Raw genomic sequence first — 26,541 nt, 5'->3', positions numbered from 1 at the left:
TTCCGGCGGGCAGACGATGTGTTGATTCGTATGTATTTACACTTCCACACCGGTTTCTCTGAATTGTGATATGCGGTTGATGGCTTCAGAAGAGACGACGGGCTCTTGTCGTTTGACAGTCCACATATGCGGAAGATATTACAATGCGCATGGTTTGCCGTGTTTACAACAAACAAGATAGTGATAGACAATCCGCGGACCGCATGCTGCCTTCGAATACAACAGCTGACGGAAAACGAAACTGTTCGTGGACGTTCCTTTCTCGAAATCCCAAATCGAATGCGAGGTTTGAGGTTCTCAATGCGGCGGAGACGTCTGTTGTTGTCGTCAGGGTTGTGATGTCAAGCATCCTTGTAGATATTTACCAACGTTTCTTAGGAACACCGGCTTATAACTGCCATCTTCAGGGTCGAATTATGTTTTTATCGTTGAAGATATTGACGCAGTTTCTGCTGAGGTGGGTTCTGCCCCGCCTATGCAAATGAACCGCTTACAAGATGGCAGTGCAGCGTGTACTTTGTTGATTCCGCTACCGAGAATACGCTGAGGCTGCAGTTTTAGCCGAGGTTTTATTTGCCATTAGAGACTAATTTCTTCTTTTCTTCACCCTTTCTCTGTACACCCTTCATTGGTCTTAAAAGAGGTAACTTTAGACATAAGACTTTAAACGAAGGTTGAAGCTGGAAATTATTTATTTATTTAATTTTTGTATATTTAACGGAGATTATTTGGTAGCTCAGCTATATAGTGTCGAATTACAGGATGGTGGTGAATAATAAATTTGAAGGGATGTGGAAGGAAGCGGTCAAGTCCCGAAACGCAGTGAAGTGCCTCAATGAAGCAGTTGGGCGCTGCACGTTGAATTCAATGGGAGTTGCAATAAATACTTCATGTGTTTACTCAGCTCAGTATTTGTGTCTGCGTTACTAGCACGAAGGAGCAGTGCATATGATGACTTATCTAGTTTCTTAAATTATTAAATACCCATTCATTTATTCTCTGTAAATGTATTTCGATTTTTTTGTTTAGTTATTCATAACCAGTTAAGTGGTTATCTGGTAACCGAACCCAACGCTTCTGCCTGTAGAACTTGATCCACTTCAAAACGTTATCCTCTGCATCAATTTGTTTACCCCATCGCGAGTAGGACTACTTGTTCTTCCAGCAAGAACTTCCTGTTATATGCGTTATCAGTAAATCTGTCAGCGCTGTGACATGTACATTTGTCTAACGACATTTTATGATTTAAAGTTAATTGGACGTGTCTTTTGTACTGAAACCCAGAAGTGGAGAGTAATTAAGGTGGAGTAATTGATGCGTCAAGAAAAGGCTTAATATGCAGGGCATAGTAGAGAAGTCTTTGAGAGAAAATTATAATACTGGGTGTTCAAAAAATCACAGTCTTCGAGCATTGCCAAGTATATGTTGCTACATAATCTCAATTGCATAGTGACTTATCGGACACACTGGAGAACAGTGTTTTATCGTCTTCCGTAAAATAAGTGGGTATATAAATAAGAGGAAGCATACTGTAATTCTTTGTCAGAGATTTCTGCTTGCAGTGATTGTCATTACGTAGCAACTGCCAGGTCAGTGATCTTAGCTGGATAGGATCGTAGTTATGAAACAGTGGGAGCGGGAAGACGTTCGAACAGGTGTAAGAACACGCCCGCCTCTTGGCTCCCTGTCACTGCTGTAACTCCCACCATATGACATAATTCAGCGCCTACAGTTTTCGTATATTCCACTCCTACATTTTGTTTATCTGAAGAGCTGTGCTGGGTTATTGCACGCTAGGTCATAAGTTCGCCGTCTCCCACACGCATGCCTGCAAGAATACGTTTATTATTTAGTACGGATGTGGTATTACTACTGTACAAGTAATACCCTGTAATCAAATCTTTCATTATTTTCACCATGCTTTGTGAAAATATATCTTTACTTCATTGTACATGGAGCTGCTTCTTCGTGATTTAAATTGTAAGCAACTACTCCATCAACTTTCATACAGTGTAATTTCCAGAGGCTCGAACATGCCATTACCTGGTTTAGAATGCTTTTGTTATATTTGTGTCTTTCCGTAATGCAGGATGTATGTAATCATGACATAAGAATGATGTATGTAGTCTTGAAAGATGCAGTAAGGTCGTATTTGCCGAAAATAAATTGCTTCTTCACAACGTATATAACTGTCAGAGAAAAGAACATACGTGAATCAAATAGAGAATATTAATCCATGACAAACAACACCGACATATAGGCCTAGTGCAAGAAGGGATTATAGGCTGATAAACAACTACGAAAACTAGAAAAGCTACTCCATTTCAAGAATGTCCAGAACTGAACTATCGACGGAATATATTGCAGTAGTTGGTCGTTTCAATACAAACTACGCCAGTGACTAAATTTATGAAGTCACCAGTATCAATCACGTTTGTGTCCTTCAGTTTCCGAGACTGACTTCCCGGCGTATTGTTCCAGGCACACCAGTTACCATGTGGAGGTGCAGGGCAGCCTCAGCGCGCCCGGTGCAGGAAAACACCTCATAGCGTCTCGCTTCCGCCACGACGCCAGCTCCAAGCATCCACCTACTATCGTTACAGGTATGAAACTTGGCGTCATTGAAATGTGAGATTGAAAGCGAATTGGAACGGACGGGCTGAGGGAAAGGAAATTTCAAACTTATAACCGCACAACTTCGCAGAGGATAGCCAAACCAGTTGGTAAAGTAAAGTTTGTCCCACTATACGAAATGTAGGAGTTTGGAGTGAGAGGAGGTATAGCTCCTCTCTTCCTTGACCTCGGCACTAGATGGGGGTGAATGGTCAGCACCACGCCCCGGCCGGCTTTACCCCCGGGAAAGGACCCCGGTACCCATTGTAGAGGAGGCTGGGTGGGCCCCAGAGCCGGTCTGGACCCAGAGGCTAGAGGAAAAATCCTCTGCCCCCGTCGGGGATCGAACCCCGGTCGCCCAGCCCGTAGCTAGTCACTATACTGACTGAGCTATCCCGGCTCATGCCAAACCAGTTGGTCGTTTCGAAAATATGCGTCATAAAAATTGCCCATATTTTGCCAGCAGTGTCTTTTGGTTTATGTTTAACCCTTGGGTTGGGGGGGGGTAGGATCAGCTGCAGTATAAAACCCTGCAGAAAGCTGGAAGGTCGCCTACCTACAATTATCCCCTCTCAGGAGGATCGCGGTATTTATCCATTGGTTGGTTAGCGTAAGTAATATTTTCTCCGTCCTATGTTCCACTGCTTAGACAAAGTATTTTCGGTATGAAGTTGCAACAGAACGGCCAAACAAAATGAGCAGCACAGGTACGTGAATCTTACTTGACCAGAGCTTTGGAAACACTTTGGTGTTGTCTTTCAGACCGGAAAGAACAATAATGAAATCACTAGGATGTGACGACTATTGTGCTTCCTACTCTGCAGGCGCGTCTTTTCACTACCGAGAGTCTCAGAAACAATCGGTATTTTGCAGCTACACATTTAAGAAGTATTTCATTTTTACTCTTAACTTCCATATGGGAATCGTTCTTTAGTTATGTCTTATTAATGTGCCGTGCATTAAATGATGAGTTTGGTAAAGAAAAGCCCTTTTTCTATACGTCAGTATGGCATGAAAATATTTACGACTGTATGACTTTCATTGGTGCAATTTTTTGGAAAATGCAGTGGGAATGGCAACAGATCAAAAGTATATTCACAGAGCTTAAATGAGAAGAAAGTGAGGGGAAAAGTTGAAAATAGCGTGTTTCCAATCTCGAGTGCTGGATTCTTTTTACCTGGGACGAGTTACTACTGCGCTACATTTTTTTTACATTATTTGTAATAAATATTACGGCGATGTTGTACGTACATCAAAATGACAGCGAAAGAGTGATGTATTTCCAGAGTGTCATGCAGTATCTGTATCTCCCTCACTTCCTCCTAGTTTGGAAACATCCGCCTTTCGCTGTCATGTTAACCTGGCAAAATCTCCTTAACTTTGAAGTGCTGATATTTAGAGTGTAGCGCTGTAACTACTTGTTGAAGATAAAATGTTCCAGCTCTTTAGATTGGAAACGCTCCATTTCCAACAACGTTTCCCTCATATTTTGCCAAATAATAGCGTTCTCGTACGACTTGGAACTCTCGGGACACTCTGTATATGGTACACATCAACAGCTGTTTCTGTCATGGCTGCCTCTAGTTGCAGGTGCGGGAGACTCTGGTGGCGCAGAAAGAGCAGAACCAAGTACAGAGGTCCGTGGTGGCGTTGGCCTGCAGTGAGCATCTTCGTTACTTATTCCGAGGTCCATGATTGGGTCAGTGTAGATAAGGATGACGCTCAGCGGAGTGATACAACACCGTGCCATGTGACGCGGCGTGCTCGTATTGTAGGAACTGACCAACTCTGTTACAATTCTGATTCCTCACTCTACAGCAAAATGCCTGTCGGTATGTAAATTAAATCGATCACCGTGTGTTTGCTAAGCATCCGCTCCCAAATGTGTAATCTCTGATAGTAAAATAACCTTTAAATAGGGATGTAATGGCAAATACGTTTATTGGCATTATTAATCAGTTTAGTCTTTAATTGCATGTTATTTTAAGTGATCGCTTTTGTGGTTAAGATGCATTACAAGGCAGACGCTATCTTTCCGCAAGTCTCAAGATTACAGTCGCGGACTATACCTGAAGTTGTTATATCTTAACCTCAAAAATAAAGCATATTATGTTCTGTTTGCCGTGCTTATGGCAGAAACAGTTACTACTACTAGTCTACAAGTCTTATAACTTTAAAGGTTTTTTAATGGTGGTAATTGTGTTAATTGGTCTGTTATGTATTATCTGCTAACTAACTAACTCCACGGTGCAGGGTCCTTGTTGAGAAGCCGATAGTTGTTCAGCTAATAAAGAAATTCCCTACTTTTTATGGAACTCTCAGGTTCCTTACCATGTTCACAAGAACTCACTGTTAGTCCATACTGTAAGCCAGTTGAATCTAATCCAGCCTTTTTCTCAGATCTAGTTTACGATATCTTCATATATGCCGAGATATTCCAAGTGTCATCCCTTCAGGCTTTTCAACCGGAGTTTTGTATGGATTTCTCATTCTTAACATGCATGCTACGTGCGCTTCTCATCTTATTTTCTGTGATTTCTTCATCCTGATAATATTTGACAAGTAATATAATAAATACACTCGTAAGAGGTTTATAAATGAGTGAAAAGGTGCTTTGAAATTGCTTGTCTAAATAACTGAAGACAATGCAAGTGTAGCTGCAGTTTGGCTTGGACATCCCTGTAGTATGGGGACTTATTTAAATCCACAGTTACTGTATGATACATTTTAAATAAAACTTTTAATTGTAATGAAGACTTTATGTAGCCACTTTGGAAGCTTTGATTAATGGACGACTGAAAATGTGTCAACGTACGTATTGTTAATTGTTTCAGGATTTGAAAACTCGGCTCTGAAGATGAGCTTCTCCCTGTCCTCGCTGCAGCGCTCTAGTGGCAGTCTAGAGAGTCCTGAGCACGCGAGACTACGGGCGGAGAGGCCATACAACAGTCTCACGAAGAAACCACGGTATGAGACCAGTCAAAGTGTCTCGCGGTCCTGAAGTGCTAATTATTTTGTTTAAACTGGCCAATGTCAGTACATAAATATTTGTTGGCCAAGACAAAAAAATCCCTTCTGTTTGCATCAGTAACTTAGAACGTGGGTGCGGAACCATCATTTTTTGACATATTTTGCACAGATTTTTTGTTTCAGAGTAATAGTAATTACAAAGTTTGATGCCATCAGAAACTTAATTTCTTTTCATCACGTATCTCCCCACCATCCATATGTATCACTGCCATAAACTAGATTTGCCAGCGCAATATCTCAATTTCATTCTTAGCTGCGGGTTTACTTCTGTCCCGACACGCGCAACGACTTACGCGTCTCTGTTGTACAAAGTCGTTGATTTTTATGTTAATGTCTGTCAAAAAATTGCTGCGTTTCAATTATCCTGCAACGTACAGCTGGAATATGAATTAAATGTGGTTTTGAGGTTCTCGCAGTGGTAAGGATATCAGGGTTGGTACTCACCGCGTGGACTCGTAGGTAAATACGAACATTTCAGAGAAACGTGCCATATCCTTTAGCACCGAAGATGGAGACGGTTTATTGAATGTACTTACCAAGTCTACACAGGATCAGTATTGGCACGAATAAAATGTTTCCTTTTTAATATCTCACAGGAAAGATCCTGAGCTGGATGCCTGGCGTCGGTCGTGGGGTTACAGCGTTGAGAACAAGGATGAGTTCTGGGCGGCGCTAAAGCCAGACTACTACTATCTTATGGACAATAACCTCATTGAGAGCTGCAAGGTGAGTTATAAGAAACAATAATGTTATATATTTGTTTGAACTGCACAAGAATCGTAAGTACTTCATTGTATCAGAAGGGAAATGTACAAGTTTTGTGCGATATAATTGTATAAGAAACAGTAAAACCAGTCGAAAGGTGTGATAGTAGGCTGTAAATGAATGAATTTACTACAGCTGCTGTATGTTCCCGAGCATTTACTTTAATTTATAACAAACTTATTAATAAAGTCTTCTCGGGCTATCAGCCGTGTCAGCTGGCGATCAACTGCTAACGTTTTGAGGACCGTCTCTGTCCTTATTTTCAAGGCTGTTGACTGTGTAGTTCACGCTACGAGCCACACAGTCGACAGCGTTGAGAATGAGGACAGAGATGGTCCTCGAAACGTCGGCGGTTGATCACCTACTGACACGGCCCGAGTAGACTTTATTAATGAAAGCTGCCGTGAAAGCTTCACATCATATATAACAAACTTGCTGCAAGATGTCATTCTGTTTGTATGTACATCGCTCTGTGCGGTGTGATTTTCTTTGAAAAGTCAGTTGTTTACTTGACTCTTCAAAGAATAGCCCACTTTTTCTTTGTGCATGCGGGCACAAATTATAGTTAATGGTTAAGAAAAATGTCTCCTTTAATGAGAAAATTCATCTTGTTTTATCAGTGACATTTTTAATCTTTAGTTTCACATGTTTTGCTTCTTCACTTCATGTTTTTATGTACAGATTTTTTTACAGCAAGCGCTAGAAATGACGTTATTGTTTTAGCCATCTTTAGGTCTCAATCATTTGATGTTTGTTAAATTTGTGCTTTAAGAAAATTCTTTGATTTTATCGAGCGTGCATCTGACCATCTAAGCACATGCACGGTTTTACCCTTACCTTCTTAAATATAATAGAGTGTTTAAGTATAAATTTGACAGAGTGATAGCATTCCGGAAAGCACGCCTTTATGATATGCTAATGTTTCAGGAGGCAAGTGGTGAACTTTCTTGGGATGAGAAGGATGTAACAGCAGCTTCCTACACCTGGAGCTTCAGTGAATTCCTCAAACAGTTCTCTGAACTCTATTCTTGGCTCAATAGCATTCAAGAGGCTGTGTATGGAAAGGAAGAGAATGTCATTGACAGGAGTCTCAGGGTTGTAAGTGTTATGTAATTGTAGTTTTAGTTCAAAACTACATTCTACATTAAACCACTTGTTCTTCTTTGGCGCTACAGCCCGATGTGAGCCTCGGCCACCTCAACGACCCTCCACCATCTGTTTCTGTCTCGCGCCACCATCCTCCAGTGTCTGCGTCCCAACACTCTTGCGTCCTCCTCGACTCCATCAACCATCTGAGCTTCGGGCGGTCCCTCTCTCTTTGTCCTCCAGGATTGCTGTCAATGATTTTCTTCGCTGGGTCACTGTCGTCCATCCTAGCAACATGACCTGCCCACCTTAGTCTAGCGGATCTAATAATACTCGTGACGATAGGTTCTTTGTAGATTAAATACAATTCTGTATTGTATCTCCTTCGCCATTGACCGTTTTCACCCACTGGCCCAAATTGGTCTTCGCACGACCTTTCTTTCAAACCCATCAGTGATAACGGTTATCATATTTTGTTAAGGTCCATGTCTCAGATGCATACATTAAGAGGGGCCTTATCAGTGTTTTGTAGATCTGCAATTTTGTTGGCCGAGATAGTAACCGTGAACGCAAAAGTGTCGACGGCCCAAAATATGCCCTGTTTGCCATCATAAGCCGCATTCTGATCTCTTCGGAACAATTGTTATCATGCGTTACTGTAGATCCAACATATTTAAAACTGTCTACTCTCTCAAAATTATAACTAAAAGAAAGAAGAGATGTACGCTCTCTTTGTGGGTTGTATCTGAGAATTCATCATACAAACACAGAATTCTTTTAGCATAGTATAATGACTATGCTACAGGCTGGAGTACCTGGGTTTATTTCCCAACGTGGCAAGACTCGTATCTTTGCCACAATGTTCGGACTGGCTCCGGGCCCCACCCAGCATCCTTTACGGCAGGTACCGGTGATTTATCACGTGTAAAGCAGCTGGGGCATGAAGCCAAGCACTGTCTTCCATCTAATGTTGAGACTAAGAATGTGTGAAGCCATATCACCGCTCAGCAGTACGTCGTCATGGTGTGGTCTTAATTCAGCACCAGGGGCAAGTTTGTTTTGAACCCTCCTGTGTTGGCTCATTCTCTTGACTTGTCTGGTGTTATAAAAGTTGCTAAGAATTTGATAGGTAAATAATTTTTGGTTTTATCTGTAAATAAATTTGAAAGGGACTTAAGCCCATTGAATTTAGAATCTGATGTGTTTAAAAATTATAATTAATTAATTACTAACCATGCTGTCAGTGTTTAAAATCATGTGGGGCTAAATGTATAAGGTGATCAGTAATTCAATAATTGGAAAGCGTTTACAAGGAAGTGGTCTTTGGCTTAATTTAAAATTCTTTTCCAGTATTTGCCTTCAGGGACTGAGGAAAACAACAAGAAACCTCTTTGTCTAGTCTCTGGGCTTAGATTTGAGACTGGTACCTCAGAGTCCTCTGATAAAGCCGTAGTTCTGACCACTTAAATGTAACATCGAGAGACTGACCGTTGAATTTCGTGTTTGTACGCTCTAGAGTCACGTGGAGGATATGCAGCACAAGGTATATCGACGCAAATTGTTCAATGACCAGGCAAACAGACTCTTACGTCGATGTCCAGACATGCGTGATGAAGTTATGTGGAGGATGGCTCGCCTCAACTCCAAATGGGAGATGCTGGAGCAAGCCATTACCCCGTGCAAGAGCAACCCGGGCCAGCTGGACGTGTGTACAGGTAACGAGGGACGTTTTAAGATTAGTAGCAAAGACTGGGGTCAAAGTTGGGACTGCAATTAGTGGATAGCATAATAGCCCAGTGTTCAAAACGTCCCATGTTTGTCTTTAAATATGAGAGGGTAGGATACATACGCTACAATCGTCTAGTGACATGGTCGATGTAGCACACTTCATGCATTGTACCGTTGTGATGAAGTGCTTTGAGAAATTGTAAGTAGGATGTATGAAGAGAAGAATAGATGCATTTTCGATCTGGTTATAGGCTGTTTATTAATGTGACCGGCCCTGGAATTTTTATGAAAATGCAGGCGTTGCCTTTTATCCACCTGCACCTCATTATAAAAGGGGCTCTGGTCACATAGAAAGCAGTTGAAAACACAGATGAAATAGTTCTTTTATGTAAGACTAATAATTGTTAAAAATGTTCAGCTTTTCGTAGTAAAGGATTGTACATATATGTACATTCCATTGTACGTTTTAAATGGAAAGTCTACTATTTATATGCTCCTTCAAGGGATTTGAAAGAGGCAGAAGCAGGAAAGAAACAAGTGTGATGTAATTTGACACTGGAACTGTTTTGAGATTTGAATCGCAGTTTCGCAAATCTTTATTTAAAAGCCTTTTTGTGTGACATTTAATATTTTGTTTTGAACAGTGGATTTTTCTGTGCAGATGTGGAACATGAAGTGAAGTGTCTGAGAAAGTGGATCCGGGATATGGAGTCGCGCCTGCAGCCGCTGGACTTCCGCGTCGGGGACGGTTGGAGCCTTCAGGAACTGGAAGAGAAAGCTTGGGAACACATGGTGAGTGCACCGTGCCTTTCGACGAATATTCTTCAAACCTTTGCAGTTCGGTTTCACTAAAACTGCTGGCGTGTCGTTAGCACTCTTGCTTTATGTTCACGAGTCGTCAGGTTTGAATTCTGGCCGGGAGATCGGCTGTCGTCAGTGGGGTATTTTGTGTTTTCCACAAGTTTTCCATCCTTTTACTGGGGTAATACCCCACTATGTCCCATCCTGTACAATTCTCTGTTGTTAATAATCCTGTAATTTGACAGTGTGTACCTTATAAAGCATCGGTAAGTAAAGTAAAAGGTCGGTAGGTCCGCTGTCATCTTCAGATGCCATCACGATCTGATGTGATGCCACTGGACTGCAAAGGTTTTGTTGTGGTTTGCGAGTAAACTGTATTTGTGTGGTAATGTGTCCGTCGCGAATGGTAAGAATTTCTTAGTATGGCAGAAAAGTAGGCAGAAAAGAACTAATGTGTTTTTTCTATGTAAGAAAATTACATCTGTAATGTTGACCTTGAAACTTTGGAAGGGAAGGAGACGTTGAGGAGTCTATGGAAAGCGAAGAAGAGCGGCTGTTGAGGTTGAGAGGTGAAGGAAGAAAGTTTTTTAGCCACCACATAATTAGCATAAGGGGTGATGAAACAGGATTTTAGGTGTCGAAAGATTCGAAAAGGAGGTTCGGCAGCGAGTGTTTGATAAGAGAAGTGGTTGCACGGCAGTCTTGAGGGGAAAAGAGGTGGGACCTCGTGATTGAAGTCACGGGGTGTTTAGTCCTGGGAAGGACAAAGGGCTTTTCTTCCAGCCTCTGCGTCGAGACTTGCTCCGGGGCCGGCCAGCGGGTAATGACGATCCACTCTCCAAGGCAAAGCGCAACTGGGGCATGTCGCTGGGTCTTGCCATCCAATGCTCAGGTCAAGGATGAACAGGAGCTACACCGTTTCCCATCAATTGCGCGCAGTGGGACAGCTTTACTTTAGTTTAGTGTCTTTATCACTTCCACCACATCCAGTAATTTCTGCAGCTCTGTAAGTTTGAATTGTTTTATGGGCGTAGAGTTGCAAACAGACCGCAGTCATGCATGTACAGGCCCGTCACAGTACACATGTCAGTGCAAGGGTGAATTGAAGCTGAGCTTGAAATCTTTGAAGTCTTGTATTAAACTCAGGAAGATGGCTTCGGAAACATGCGCAATGTCAGAAACAGAATTTTGTGATGAAGCGTAAGCCATCACTGTATGAGATTTGAAGTTTTCACAGTAGTATGAATATACATATATAAAACATCAACTAAATTGCATGAAATTGTTTAATTATCAACTTAAGTTGCCCTAATATGGCATTAAGGCCGCATTTGTACTACAGAAAATGAGCCGCGGCTGAAACACCAAGATAATTTAATGTTAATTTCTTCTGGGACGCAATGTATGTGGCAAGGAAGAAGAAGAACAAAAGTGGTATTCATGTTTAAATTATGAGAAATTTAAATTCACTTCTTATTTTTTGTATATTCTTTTGCCTCCTCGCTAAAAACCAAAAGGTTAAAAAGTTTGCTTGTTGTTTTGCTCATCAGTGAAGCTCGTTCCATATCGTGAACACAGTTTTGTACAGTACGAGGCCGTCTGTTATTCCGACTGGAAGCCGAGAGAGTCTTTGCGTACCTCTGAAAAAGATGTCTTTGTCGAAAACAATGAACTCCTGTGAAGGTCACAGTCTTTCTTCTTAACAACGTCTCCTCCCACTGCAGTCAAATAATTTGGATGTCTTGAAGTGAGATGATGGCAGGCTTGTTACGGCCGTTGACCCCCTCATTCATGGTGGTTGGCAAATTAGACGAGCAGTGCCCGGCCAAGTACAGGGCTCTGTGTAGATCCACAGACTTTCTGGTACCCAAAATTGTCATTCGTAATAGAAAGTTTCGTTTTTCATGTTTTTATTCCAACATGGAGGCAAATCATGTGATCAAACAGATTAAAACATGCAGAAATGCAAATTTAGGAAAATAAAAGGGCAGAAACTACTCAACTCGCCATTATGTCCAACATCCGAGGATACAAAATTTCGTTCTGCACATCTTCGAAGGTCAAGTACAGCAGAACGAAATGTGTAGATGTGCTTTTCAGTTGATTACGGAATATGAACCATGGTCACCATTTGCAAGATTTCGACACGCCAGAAAAGATAGTGTGTACCGTTAAGGCCAGAGATAAAGAAGTACCCCTACAGGTAATTGTTTACCTACCTGCTCATCTGTGGCAAAGAAGTAGTCGCTTTCCGTGGAGGATTGCGTTATGTTATTGCTGTCTAAAATTGTTTGACAGCGTAACAATTTCGGATACGAACAATGCCCTTGGATTTAGGAAAAATAAAGTCAGAGAAGTCTTCTGTCAGCAGTGAAGAAATTGACTTGGCACCCTGTCAGATCGATTCACATTTCACTTAAGAGGGTTCTTTGTCACTACAAAATGGCGCTTGTTCGCGTTGAGACGGCTTTCAGATATGGAAGTTTCTGACTGCACATGTATTTAACGGAGCAGGCCTACCACGAGCAGCCGATAAGGGGCGGCACTTCAGCTTGGAGGATGTGCACAGTACTCGCAGCCCTTCGCCGTAAGACGCCATATTTCGAAACGTAACGAATTGGACGAATTCTTCGGTTTGACATAGACGAGGTGAAAAATGGTTAGAACTTGCGCAGAATTGTGTCCAGTGGCACGCCGCGAAGCCTCGGGTTGTACGACCAGGGTACTTTGGCCACAGATACCGAACGACACATTTCTGCTATGTCTTACGTATTCTTCAGGGTGAGGATGTTCACGCCCACCCCAGAAGACGGAGCGATACTTTTCTCCGAAACTTTGATGCGGTTCCAGATGGCGTCTGAGTTGGGAGAACCAGGCGACTGGTGAAATCTGAGGTTGTGACGGACAAGAATCCACGCCGAATAGATAATGGGCGGTGTTTGATAAGACAGTGCGTGGTTGTAGTTAAGTCGACTCTTGTAAATGACGGGTAATTTGTTCGGAGTTGAGAGGCATTTGTTTGCGAACACTCTGCATATCACTTGTACTGACATGAGAAGTCAGATTACGAAGTGGGAGCAGTTTGGAATGAATAGAATCATTATAGTAGACTGTCTTCATTTAGCAAGGCTCATGCCGCATTCTCGAAAGCACTTTATTCATATTAAACGCATGAGTAGACCCCTTGACAGTTCATTAAGAGAGGAGGAATGACCCTGAAATGGAGACGCTTGAAAGTAGCTTTTATAAGAAGTATAAAATAAACTTGTCAATTTCGATATGTTTACTCTCTGTGCTGTTGGCACATACACGCTGAATAATCTCGAATCCTAATTAGGGAAATAAGTATTTTCTTCGTCTCTGGACACGTCTGTTAATCGATACCAACGCATGAAATGAAGTTTTTATTCGCATGAATTATTTGTTGCTTTCGGCTGGTGTAAAATTTTCCGCTTAAATATCAAAACTGATTAAGGAAAAGTTAAAAAAGGAAAAGGCAATTTTATATTTTATTTATCATCCGAAGTAACGTTGACAGAATTTAAAAGATGGCGGATGTAAACATTATGAACCTTCCCTAATAAGCATCCAATAGCTGTTAGATTCTTTTGAGTAGCGATAATACAGACGTGCATTTCGGATGACTGCTCCGTACGTAATGTTGTGTTGGTTGCGGATAGACCAGGCGCAGAGTGGGTTCCATTGGTGGACCGTGTAATAAAGCCACAGTTTTCGTTTGTGAGCGAGTGATGATGATTTTGCATGAATGGGAAATAAACGGGGGGCTGGGCCTCGAACTCTGACATACTTCGTAGAAGATGATTTCGTTGGCCAGAAGACCAACAGACCAGCATCGGGGTCTTTGTACCGTTGTGTGCGAAAATAATTGAACATCGTTCTGCACATGCTCCTAGCATATAATACGATTTCCATGCATGGCAGTCTTAAGATATTTTGCATATGCCTAATTTGTTCCACGACTGGCAAAATCTTGAGTCGCTGCGAGCACCAAACCGAAACTAATGTTTAAAAATGGAATTGGAACACTAATTAAGAAGTGAGTGGCTGGTTTTAGTACACTTCCAGCAATTTAGACGCCGTTTTATGAAATAACACCTCTTCATAGTTTCCTGTAAGCAGCTGCCGGTCATGTGGATTTTTTAGAGGTTAATTGCTGTGCTGACGAAATAAGAAATCACGAAAAATCCCCTTATAGGAAAACGTAGAACATGCCATACTTAATATTGTAGCCGGGTCTCATGAACATTCACATTGACATTTTCGGTACCACACACAACGAAACTGGAGCCTTGCCATCCTCTAAACAATGAGACATCGGAGGTATTTTTTTTCGAGGATGAAGCCGACTGGAGCATGCAGGTATATTTTTAAAATTGCTCGAGAAAAAGACTGATAACCCGGAACATTCGACAGCCTAATCCTTGGTGGCAGATGATGTTGGTTTGTGTCAAATGTGTAAAAAGAAGCAGGGTGGTACGTTTTATTGTAAACAGGATACACGGGAATGTCAGCATCCAAAGTTGCGGCTAGATCACGGGAACAAGTAACTTTAATGGCCGTTTCTGTTCGCTTTTTTCCTTTTTAAAGGCTAACTTGCAGCTCTAGTTAACTGGTTTTCATTGAACTAACGGGACAAGTCTCTTGATAATCGTGACGATGACAGCTATAGGGTGCTTTACAAATCGCAGTCTAGTTTGCTACTGAATGTTGAATGTGTATTGGTGCATTCATCTCTTTCTGAGCCTTGATTGAGCCGTAAGTTGGATATATAGGGGAGATCGGGGCTGGTTGTACAATATTTAATTTTTGTGTATGTTTTAAACCATGGAGTCGTGATCAGAATCCTCATTTATTAAGGGGCTTCGAGGTAGGTCCTGTCTACATAACATGGAAACCGTATGCCCTGATTAAGGAGTTTTTTTGTTTTTGTTCAACCCCTCCAATAAAATTGTGGTACGTTACTTTAAAAAGGCATTGACATATTTAATCCTCATCTTCATTTTCTCAAGTGGCTACTTCGAAGGCCGAGGAAGATATGGGAGGATAACATTAAGACGGATCTTGGGGAGATGGGTTGTGAAGATGGTATGCGGATGGAAATGGCTCGTGATGGTGTCTATTGGTGTTGGAGCTTTGGGTCCTGTTACCACAGTTTTAATTAGAATTTTTATGCGTGAATGTGGCGGAAATGTAAGCTGGTATTGCCAGGTTAGATGGGCTGATAGGTTGATCGTCTCTTTATTCTGCGGTGATAGATGGGTCGCTCGCCAGATGGCGTGTTAAAGTGGAAGTGCCTGATCGCCATGACACGCTCTGTCATGTAGTAGACGTTCTTCTGGTGTGGAGAGTTATACGCCTTGATCTTTATTGACTGTGACATCTCAGTTGTTTTGCGCCAGACTTTCCCTCTTTGATAATGAGGTCTGAATATAAGAACGTTGCTTAAACAAAATTCGTTCCCATTTCGCTTTGTTGTTTACGTTTTCAAACGAGTTTATTTATTTATTACGAAAGAACAAGTGAACGACTTCAAATAAACAGATAATACTAAATTCTTGTATGAGGCTTAAGTTGTAAGTCTGAATAAGAAAGATTCAAGTTGCCTGTACAACATAAGACATATTCATGATTTCATGTTTGCTTACTCTTGATTTAAATTCGATTGGACCTTATTCTGCTGTTCTGCAAAAGCATGTTTTGGAGGAATAGAGGTAAAATACGAAAGGAATTAAAGGGAAAGATGGAAGACTATGAAGAAGAAATGGCTTTTTTTTTAGGTGCAACACACGTTATTGCCACGTGCCTGTTTCCGAAGAAGCATTAACACACGTTGACGATTTGAAATTTCTCGAAAGTTGCAGGTTGAAAGGCAGAACTTTACCGACAGTTCGTAGACTCTGCCGATAAAAATCTGCATTCTGAACAAGACCACATTCTTTACACTGATATTTTCCAGCGGACTTTTGTTTCAAAATTCTGTATTCATTTCTTGTCTCATCTGTCCTAGTCAAATGCCAAATCCGCCTGTGTTGGAGTTGAACAAATAATTACAAGAGCTGCTTCAGAGACCTAGGCATATATGAGAGGATAATATTAAAGTGTATGTTAGAGAAGATGAATAAATAATGGGAACAGTCGCTGTGGTGGAAAGCGAAGTGTAAGCATGTCATCCCGAAGCTGAGAGTTCGACGAAACAGGTTCTTCCCGAATGACTGCTGCTAAATCCGTCTGCTACTGTTTGCTGTTGCTTTCCTATGGGTTCAGCCATCGCATCCTTACAAGAATATAACCAAAACGCTTCTTCTAATCCAGTGGCCCACAACACAAAACAAAGATGTAGAAGTATTTTAGGACATCTTGTAGTGTTGTATCTTTTGACAAAGTTTCTGTAAGGTGGGGTCAGTTTGCTACCCCTTTTGTTCGAAGCTTTCCCCCATTATGTCCACCACCAGTTCGGCCGTTGCCTTGGGTCTTCGTTTTTTTTTCCTGTAAATTTTTATTAATTCTTCTTCTACGTCCCATTAAGCGGCCTTAGGTTTTATCTATGACAAAAACTGGAAAGCAGGCTCACGTCTGTGTTTTTACTTAACGGCTCGCCATGTTAAGTGCCGACCTTCACAGCTTTCTCGTTGTTGGTACGAACTCTGGAACATTAAGTTCCCGTTAAGAAAGAGTACTTACTGAAGCGTGCTTTTTCCAGTTCTTGAGCGAAACACGTTGAAAAACAACGTTTACATTCTTCACCAAATTATTAGGGCGAAAAAATGGATGAGAATGACAAGGAGATGGCGTGTAGCACGTGTGAGATGAGATGAGAAGTTGATGATGCAGAGGTGCTGTCGGGAAACCTGACAGGCAGATATGAAGGGCCATCTTAGGCGGAGATTGGAGGATGTTATTAAAATGTAATGAATTATGTTTGAGGGTGTGGACTGGATTGATCCGACTCAGTGTCAGGGTAAGTGGTGGGCGTTATGAAGACGGTGATGAATTTTTGGGTTTCATAATTATGGAACCCAAAAATTAATTACCTCTCCTATTATAATAGGAGAGGTAATTCAAGTAGCTGAACGACTCTCAGATTTTCAAGAAAGGCTCTACTCCACGCACTACTACACTGATGACCTCTACTGGCGTCGAATGAATGCCGAAGAGAGTTTAAGAACCGCGTTGCACGGAACAGTGATTTGTGGACCTGAGTTTCCCTGTACAATGAAGTATAAATCAAGAGGCAACCTTTCTTCTGAATAAATGTGTTTTTAAAGTATTTTCCTGTCAATGTCACCGGCGAGTGGGAGGAATGGCTCTTGGCTCTAGGCGCTAGGCGCAGCACCAGTCATGTCCTTCTTCGTCAGCGGGATGTGGAGGACTGATAAGAGGGCGTGGGACGCTCTGCATGTTGACGACGCTGTTTGACACATACGTAGCCGAACGCGGAGTGAGGTGGCGAGAGTTGAACTTAAAATGCTTTGAGATTCTTTCGTATGACTAATTAGTTTAGTATGGACTTCATTTTACGGTGGGTTATATAGGATTTAGTAAGTAGAGAAAGGTGCCTCAAGTGGAAGCATAAATCATTCTACTTGAACAGTCCTAAAACCATTTGTTATTGTGTCCGAATATCGTAACAATAAAAGACGTATCATGACGAAGAGATGAACCCTGTCTTCTTTTCCTCGCTTAATGACATCGTGTAATTGAATAGGGTTATCTGCTTGTAACATGACTGTGCCTAATGCGGTAAAGTGATGACTACGCAGTATGTGAACTAGCTGGTGCAGGAAGGAAACTGGTTCATCACAACTTCCATATAATCTGCTTTTAAGTACGCGTGCAATCTTCTAATACTTTGAAGTACCGATGGTGAAAATATGTCATGTGCGGTCTGGTAGAGTTTACCGACGTTTCAGAGCTGTTTGCTGCCTCAGTCATCAGGACCAGCACTTTCGAAACGTCGGTACATTTGTGCCAGACACGTCTTCATACTGGCGCCCTGAGAACCTCTAATCTCGCACGGTGAAGTGTCGTCTGTTCGTGGTACATAGTTTTTTTTATTCCAAATCAAAATTGCAAGAGTCACATCGTTTAAACCCTGTAGAAGTAAAAGCGAAGGTTGGTAACAGATGGTCCGTGGCCACCAGGGTTGATACAAATGCTCGCTTCTCACTTGAACCTGTTGTAGAAAGTCAAGCCGAGTCTGGTCCAAGAGAAATTCTTTCTACGGGTCATGTACAGTGAATTAATTGAAGCCATTATCTTCTCCTTCAGCTTTCACGGATTAAGCCATTTTGCCTGTTTCATTTCCTACTGTGAAGTTATGGAACTCGTATGAGTCCTTCCTGTATACACTTTGTGGGTCTTCTTGGACCGAGGATCGGGCTGTCTCCATAGGACACCCGTAGAATTATTCGTCTGTTTGTTGACGTTTGGACCGCCATCTGCTAAACTCCTACGCATACAATGCCCTCATGAGAATATTTCGAGATAATGCCTATGCACTGTGTGATGTCATTCGTATATTTGCAGATGATATCATTGTGGCCAGTTGACCCCTTCACTCCTCGTCATCAACAAAGAATCCGGTACCCCAACTTGTACTGGTTTTATATTATAGGTCTTAGACCTTTGAAACACGAAGCCCGTCTAGGTAATATTTAAAAATACATATCTTCAATTGAGAAGCCGAGAGGAAAAAGATTCTGGGGGTAAAATTCGAGGTTACTGTGTTAAAGCAGGTGCTCCATGCAATTGTCAGTGATTTAAAGTAATAATTAAAGGACATACGTAGAGAAATCTGTGGTTGTGAAGATGAGCAGTTTCCGTTGAAGTAGGTTATGTCCATGTCGCATGAAAATCAAATTGTTTCTTGTATGAGTGTTGAAAACATGCATAAACTTACGTACGTGTTAAGGCACTCCTGATTCACATTGAATCCGATCCACGTAATTTTAGTATCCACTTGAATATCTCCTCTTCTAAAAGCTCTGACCTTGCATGTGGTACTTGCAAATAATTTCCCACCAAAATTTTGTAGGAATTTCTTATTGCTTGCATGTGGTTGCCGTGCTCTTCTGTAAACTTCAGTATACTTCCTGCTCTAACAGACTCCTCCCCTCTTTCAAGTAGGTACGACAGATGGACGTGTTTCGCTGGGTTCCTACAAACGTATCGTTTGTGTTCTCAGGTTGGTGTGTAATTTGCCTTATCACTGTGGTCCCTTCCGCCCTCATGTATAATTTCCCTCACCCACCATGCTGACATCAGGTCAACAGCCTGGGTACTCTGGTATGAGTCATTTGGTTACGTTTGTAGCCACACAAATGAAATACGGAATTCCGCCCTGTGTGTTTTAACAACGAAGTGCTTTACGTACGGACAATGACAGGTTCCAGAAGCAGAACGTCGTGCTCAAATGGACGTTATTCTGTCGGTGTTTGTTGAACGTTTTTACAGCATGTTTAGCGAGAAAGTATAAAACGTAAACCACATGAATACTTCACGCTTCTGAAGGTGGTGTGAGCGTGTCTTGTCGGATTTTGAATCCAGTTGGAGTAGCTGTATAATTTCTTCTTCGTAAAACATTTTAGTGATGTTATAGGATTTGAGACTTTCGCGGCGAATACAATCAATAAAATCTTCTAGGGCAATCAGCCGCGTCAACTGGTTTACTACGGTAACCAGTTGACGCGGCTGATTGCCCGAGAAGATTTTATTGATTTTAGTGATGTGTTGTTTGGGCTATTGCTATACTCCACTATTTATTTCGTCAAGTGTTCAAGAAATCGAAAGAAAATACGTTCGCAAATTTTTTTACATCTTTTTCTTAAATTATGTTTCCTTTATGTTGTCCGTACGATGATACAAGATTGGAAAGGTGTACTCCATGGAGTATACTTATGTGTCACGGGTGTTCTTCACGCATGTCACTTGCTCTAATGTCATTCGAAGTCACAGTTAAGCAACAATGTGTTGCGTCTGTCCTTAGGCAATTGTTGCACTCCTATGACCCAAGTTTATTTTTGCGCCTAATTGTCCCAGTAATGACCTCGGTTCCATTGGTGCGCTTCTGTGACCTCTGGTCATGGGGATTGCCTACCTTACAGGGAAACCGTAACAGATATACGAAAGAGTAATATGTGGCGTTCTTCGCCAACGCTGGATCGTGAAGAAAATATAAAGTTTACGCGGGCGGGACGACGCCTTAATTAATTTTCTTCTTTCTTTCATGCTTTAAAATGGCAGCCAGTTTCAGGCAGGTAGTAAATTATCAATTCTCTCGTAGGATCTCCGATTACAGGCAAACGGGATCAGTAAACGCTTTCTTCAGTTTCGTATCGTGCATATATTTATTGAGCAGTCTGTGCTGCTGAGGGTAACTTGCCGGGGGCTCCAGGTATCACGTCCCAGCCCTGATGTCGCCGTTGCCTGAGTCCTATGACCCACATCCGGAACGAATCCTTCGAATGTAGATTGTCTGAACGTGATGCACCGCCATTTTTTGGTAACGTAGCCTGAAAGCTTCATGTAGCTGAAGAAACGGATTGCCTCCGGGAAATCCTATTTTCAACACGTCTCTTTTTATTTGCTGCTCAGCTGTTTTATTATGGGTACATTTGTATATCGTGCAAAATTTCGAGATTTTTTGGGTGTAAATTATGTGTTTTTTCATATGAACTTGAACGATGAAGTACTACAAAAAGGCTGGATCTATCAGAATTCAATCACAGCAGTCAAATTCTCCCAACAAATTCTGTTCGAATCTGTTAAATGCAGAAAGACTATTATAATGAGAGATTTTTTTTCGTATTGTCCAAATGCTCGGACAATTCTTTGCTGCTGTCACGTACTTCTCAGTGGACTGAGTTCATCATAATCATGCACTATTCTTATCCGAATCATTAAGGTTGTCGGCTGAATTTTATGTATTAAGAACTGTGACAACTACCACGGGTTGTGATGCGCGTTGTTGCTACCAGCAACAGTTGGGGTGTACTTTACCAGTAAGTGGCAGGAAGGCGATGCGCGTTAGATAGGGAGTAATTGCTGTCCAGAACGTAATCGCTAGTGTCAAGTGCGGTCGAAGGGGGAACGTGCGTAGATCTACGCCCGTCGCCGTATCAGAATGATTGGTGATTTATGTGGAGTTGCAGACACATGGTTTGTACTGCACGTGGAATATAGGGTCATCAGATGTAGGAGGATGACATGGACAGAGCATGAAGCAAGCATGGGGGAAATGGGAAATGCGTGAAAGGGAAACATCACTCGGAAAACCGAGGTGTAGATGAGTGGATAATATTAAAAAGAATCCTATGGAAATATGGTTTTGGAATATGGATTGGATTATTGTTGCTTGGAATGGCGACCGGCAGTGGGTTCTCTGGCCTGCTTTCTCGAATGTACACTTCGCAATTTCAGCTTCTAGTGCCGTCAACAAAGCACAAAATTGTTACTGATTTTTTAACGTCCTTCGAGAATGCGATCTAAACCCGGCCTTCTCGGTATGCGGTATATCGAAATGTCATCGAGCCACATATCTTTATTACGTTCCATTTACGTACGTATAATTGCACCCACAATTTATATGAAATGTTAAATTTTGCAGGTTAATGATGAAATTTATATTTTCTCTAAACTTTATAAGGTCGATTCTCGGTTTTGGTTCACGTTTTTTCAACATGAGATGTACAGGTGAACATATACTGAGTTATACCACGTGTAGGCCCTAGAACAAGACTGGATATATTGGCGAAGTGACATTCCCGGCCCCGCAGGGAATCGAATCACGATCATCCAACCGGTAGCAAGTCAGTTCACTAACTGAGTTGTCCCAGCTCGTAAAAGAAAGTCTTATTGATTTGGAATTCTTTCTGTATTTCTGAAGGCTGAAGGGAATAGAAACGTTTGAAAACGCTGACTTGAGTGTTTGTAGGTAATTACCTACATGATACTAACTTTCAGTCCCTGTGGGTGGTTGTTTTGTTGGGTTACAAGTGCATCTATACTGTCAGTCCACGGTTATCAAAGAAGTGCACGTTGCTTTCCGTTGGTGATCGTGTTTAAATGGGAATTCTTTTCAAAGGCGATTGCACCGAATTTCGTACTGGATTCGACAGTATGATATGAATTGAAGTGAGTCCTTTGATCTGTAAGTGGGATCGGATTAATGGAGAGCCAGAGTCATGTGACTGTGAATACTCCCTTTTCACTGGCACGTCGTGAAGTCGTGACTTGGAGTTTTTCTGCCTTATTTTACTCTTCGCTTACGTGACATTTTTACCGAGTAAATTTACCTTTCGTGGTATCGTGATTTGACTTGTGTTCTGGAAGTGTTAGCTTCGTATCCAGGGTCCGTAGTTGTGGTCATTATTCGGTCGTTGGAAGACGGGGGAATGGTAAATTTTGAGAACATACACAATTTGTTGTGTGCCATCAATTTCACGCAAAACCTGTCTGCGTTTGGTTGGACTGTTCTGTGCTGCGTCCTGTTTCCGTTTGTGTGCAGCCATTCCTCCATAATAAGCGTATTAACTTATGGAGGTCATTCGTCATGAAAGCTCGCTCTACCCTTGTATTTCTATACACCCCATTCAGGTCACGGATTGGTTACCGGTCATCGTGACTGACATTTTTTTTTATTATTTTCCTCAGTGTGTCTCTTCCGTCTTGAAATGGCTTCATGTACAACCGTGCAAGTTGGTTAGATTTTTTACCCGTGTGTTTTGTATTTGTAGGATATCCAATACGAATCTCGGCCAATATAAAAATTAATCCCCGCCAGTGTCTTGGTTTTTCTCAGTCACTCCAGCCAGACGGATGCCAGGGTGGTACATTGAAACAGTCACGTCAGCTCCAGTCTGTCAAGGTCACTGAAAGAGAGCAATGTTCTTCCACTCTGCATATCCACTGCACTTAGTGCAATGCTGTTAAAACCTGCGTTGTATCCTCCAGTCGTCCTTCTAATACGCCATGACAACCTTCCAGATGTTTGTTTACTCATTCCATCTTGTTCTGTGTACTTCAAACAGTATCGTTATGTAATTACTGAAAAAAGTTACTAGTTGGCCTGCGATCTGATTTATAACTATCCAAACTGTGAAGGCGTCAGGTAATTGTTTACGTCACCTTGTGGAAAATGTCCCGTGAAAATTGTATCCGTATTTTATGTCATGTATCGCTTTATTATTAATTTACTGCACTTGAAAATCCTCATAAAGTTAGATTCGACCTTCGTATCCAATAGGAATTGTATTGGGCCGATACAAACCGAAACAAAATTTGCCCGGCAGGTTTAATGCAGTCATCATCCTTTTGGTAATGTAGGCAGCGGGACAGGCATTGATCCCTGTTGTGCCTTCCTTTTATATCTGTCGTGCATACGACGCGTAGAAATTACAAAGTCGTGACAAGGGGCGAAGCATTCAGAAAAGAGAACGTTTTGTTAGTGCCTTTCAAGTTTCATACGAAGAGTACGAAAGATTACTGACATTATAAAAATATATTATGACCAAAGTAGGATGAAACGAAATAAATGAATAAATAAATGTTTTGGCACTGTTGAATTGGCAGGTAATGTATAGAATAAGGCGAGGGAATGTATTTATAAAAATTAGTTTACATGGAGCTAACCGATGATCTCCATCTATAACAGAGGTTGAAATTGCACCTCTGCTCACCTCCGTGTGTTGATGGGATGTTGTCTGATTACAGTAACAACTTTACCTTATTATTTCAGTAGGCAGCATTTGAAATCAAATTAGTTATAACTTCATTTCATGCACTTGAATAATGTGCTCGTTTCTGTGAGGGATTATCTGTGCTTATAGGAGACAGCCAGAAGAGCACTCGCGTCAAAACAACTTTATTAACACCAGGCGTCATAACTAGCAAAGTGTTAACTGACAGCCATCACGCTCCGCTCAGTACAAACTGTTTCTGCAGTGTGCTTATATAATTAGCAGAAGTTGAAAATTCTTGGTAATTGTGTACATAACTGGAAAGCAAACTGTGAATTTGCATCCTAAGTAATCACCACGTACAGAGAGGGCCGAGGAGTCTGTACGAAGACACGTAGTTCTCGAGTGCATGTACACCGCACTTCTGTGGTTACTGCTTCTCTCTTATATTCTGTGAATGCAAGGATCAACATATGAAACGAGTTGTACGGACAAAATCTTGGCGAGTTTCCTCATTTCGACCAGGGAAATGCTAAAACCCTGGTCATCATGCCGTTTTATTCGTTCTTCGTGTCCTTTCCTTTCGAAGGAGACTGTGGGTGAGCATTTGGAGCAGTGCGCAACCAAGTGGCCCGCGACGTTTAGAATCCGGGTTGTTTCTATAAATTTGACAATAATTAATGAAGTATCAGAGCGTAACGGCAGCGAGATCTTTTCCTGTCTTACTTTGTCCGCGCGTTTTGTTCAATCCGAATAGAATTAGACGGGTGATTTATTGGCAATATCAGGCGGAAATTACAATGCGAATTCTTCTTTGTGTTGTCGATGTTGGTCTCTTCTGTTGTAACATGGGCTTGTCGGTAGACACCGACATTTATGAGGAACATACCACCTCTAGCTTCATGGTTGAGGATCGACGTTGATATCTATGTATAACATCGCAACGGGTTACAATCTGTGAGACCATCACCAACAACTTCACCGTCGTGAGAACCTTAGAATGTTACAAGCAGAGCCCGTGTTCCATGTTTAACGACTCAGCGTCAGCTGTCATGGCGTAGTGGTGACTGGCACGAGAGTAACATTGCATTTCAAAGAATCCTTGGAGTGTTTTAATCAGGTTTCCCATGTTTCATGAAATGCTGTTGCAGAAATTTTGTTCATGTTGTCATGGTTCACTGTGGTTCAGTGCACTGCAATGTTAGTCGTGTCTGGATATCATTCGACGTATTTAGTAGCAACGAGTGACTTAATATTGAACAAATAAAATGTAATACCACGTATAATTGATTTATTTTCCATGTTGCAATAATGAAAAGGTGACACTTGCTGGAAAAAAAACTCTCTTGCACGAAATCCTGATATCTTAGTTGGAAAATACATTTCCTTCGTTTTGTGAACCCTACGATTGTTAACCATGCCCGCCACTGCATCCGACTCGAAGCAGTCGAAAACATTACTATTTTAAGTTCTATTTTAGCATATACTTGCCATCTACTCCAAGTTTTTCCATATGGTCTGTTTGTTCTGTTTTTCCGATCAACATTTCGTATTCATTTCTTATCTCCACGCATGCTGTATGTCTCGTCATCATCGTCCGTCTTAATTGTATCACTCTAATATTTATTGAAGAGTGCCAATATGTGATCTCCTCCTCCTTGTTACTGTGGCTCCATTATTCCATTAGCTCCATATTCGATTTATCAGTTCTTCGCTTTGACTCTGCGATTGTATAATGATCTAATAATTGTTTGTTCCTTTGTTGCAGGTAAGTGTATCGACAGCCTTCGATTGATGGGGGTATTCGTTACGCTGAAATAACTAGTAAGTTGCGTATGATTACTGATAGATATGAGATGTTTATTGTGGATTTTGCGTAACAAAGGAATTCAAAGATACTATTATCATAGATATTTTCCAACAACGCACTGCGTTTAGATTTGCTTACGTAACACATTTTCTACGTAATTGAAAGTATTTATGGTGTGGCATGCAGAAAACGCAGGGCTAGGAATTACATTCGTTTCTTGTGTTCAAAGCTAACAGTCCCCTGTTCTTGTCATTATCTTCACAAATAAGGAACGCGTGTCTTAGGGTTTTCTTGGCGTTCCTAGAGTCGGTGTTCCTCGAAAAAATGTCTCCCGGGCACAAGAGACCTAGTCAGTGCACATTGTATTGTTCGACAGTCGTGCATGTGTGAAAATTGTTTAATTGAAATGTAAATTAGAAATCTAACCCATATTATTAACCTGGAACGTAATGTAAATACAGGCAAGAATAGTTATACTTTTCCATGAATTAAATAATTCCATTTGGGATAGCGTAACCTCGGGATTCGATTTTCAGGCTTTATGGTAGCAATAGTGATTTGTGTATCTGATAGCGAATGGGTTAAAACAGGATGCAGTGGTGAGCTTTAGGGAGAACCAGATTTAGGTTATATGACAATATTAAGATAGGTCGTGTATTGACTGGATGAAACTGATTTAATCTCATGAATACGGTAACGAACGTTTGGGTCACATAAGACATTTCTCTAGTATCCGCGTGACTAATAGCTTCTCAGGAACAATTGTTTTCCATGGAGTTAGTTAAACTCACGACAGGTTACAGCGATCCTTTTTAAATAGTCGTAGCTAAACGAAACACACGTCAGGACCACAGGAATCTGCTAACAGCTGCCAGATACACCGGAGCCTTACCTAGCTTGTAAGAAGCCAGAGAGCAAGACTGCTGTGGGAAAGTCTTCCTTGTTCAATTCTTCAGCTTTGCTGCAGTATCTTGAAGAATGTAGTCATTACTGCATGAATTCACTTCACTG

At 41.5% G+C, this 26,541-nt stretch overlaps 1 protein-coding gene across 3 annotated transcripts in view; it reads left to right on the top strand.

Annotated features, from left to right (window-relative positions):
* klar (klarsicht) overlaps nt 1-26,541 on the top strand; it is a 202,248-nt gene that overhangs the window by 70,183 nt on the left and 105,524 nt on the right. For 2 of the 3 annotated variants that reach the window (XM_087357473.1, XM_087357475.1), the window contains exons 2-8: nt 2,482-2,603; nt 4,198-4,445; nt 5,448-5,580; nt 6,240-6,369; nt 7,336-7,506; nt 9,011-9,209; nt 9,884-10,014. In XM_087357473.1, the coding sequence (XP_087213599.1) occupies nt 4,436-4,445; nt 5,448-5,580; nt 6,240-6,369; nt 7,336-7,506; nt 9,011-9,209; nt 9,884-10,014 (774 nt within the window). In that variant the 5' untranslated portion in view covers nt 2,482-2,603; nt 4,198-4,435. The remainder of the gene's footprint in view (nt 1-2,481; nt 2,604-4,197; nt 4,446-5,447; nt 5,581-6,239; nt 6,370-7,335; nt 7,507-9,010; nt 9,210-9,883; nt 10,015-26,541) is intronic. The other variant, XM_087357474.1, reaches the window with a different exon arrangement.

Source organism: Zootermopsis nevadensis, unplaced genomic scaffold (assembly GCF_977971745.1).
Source record: "Zootermopsis nevadensis isolate Lab colony 2312 unplaced genomic scaffold, Znev_1.0 Znev_ptg000028l, whole genome shotgun sequence".
Classification (NCBI taxonomy): domain Eukaryota; kingdom Metazoa; phylum Arthropoda; class Insecta; order Blattodea; family Termopsidae; genus Zootermopsis; species Zootermopsis nevadensis.
The sequence above is the reverse complement of the archived record's forward strand: the minus strand, read 5'-3'. Positions and strand labels throughout refer to the sequence as shown.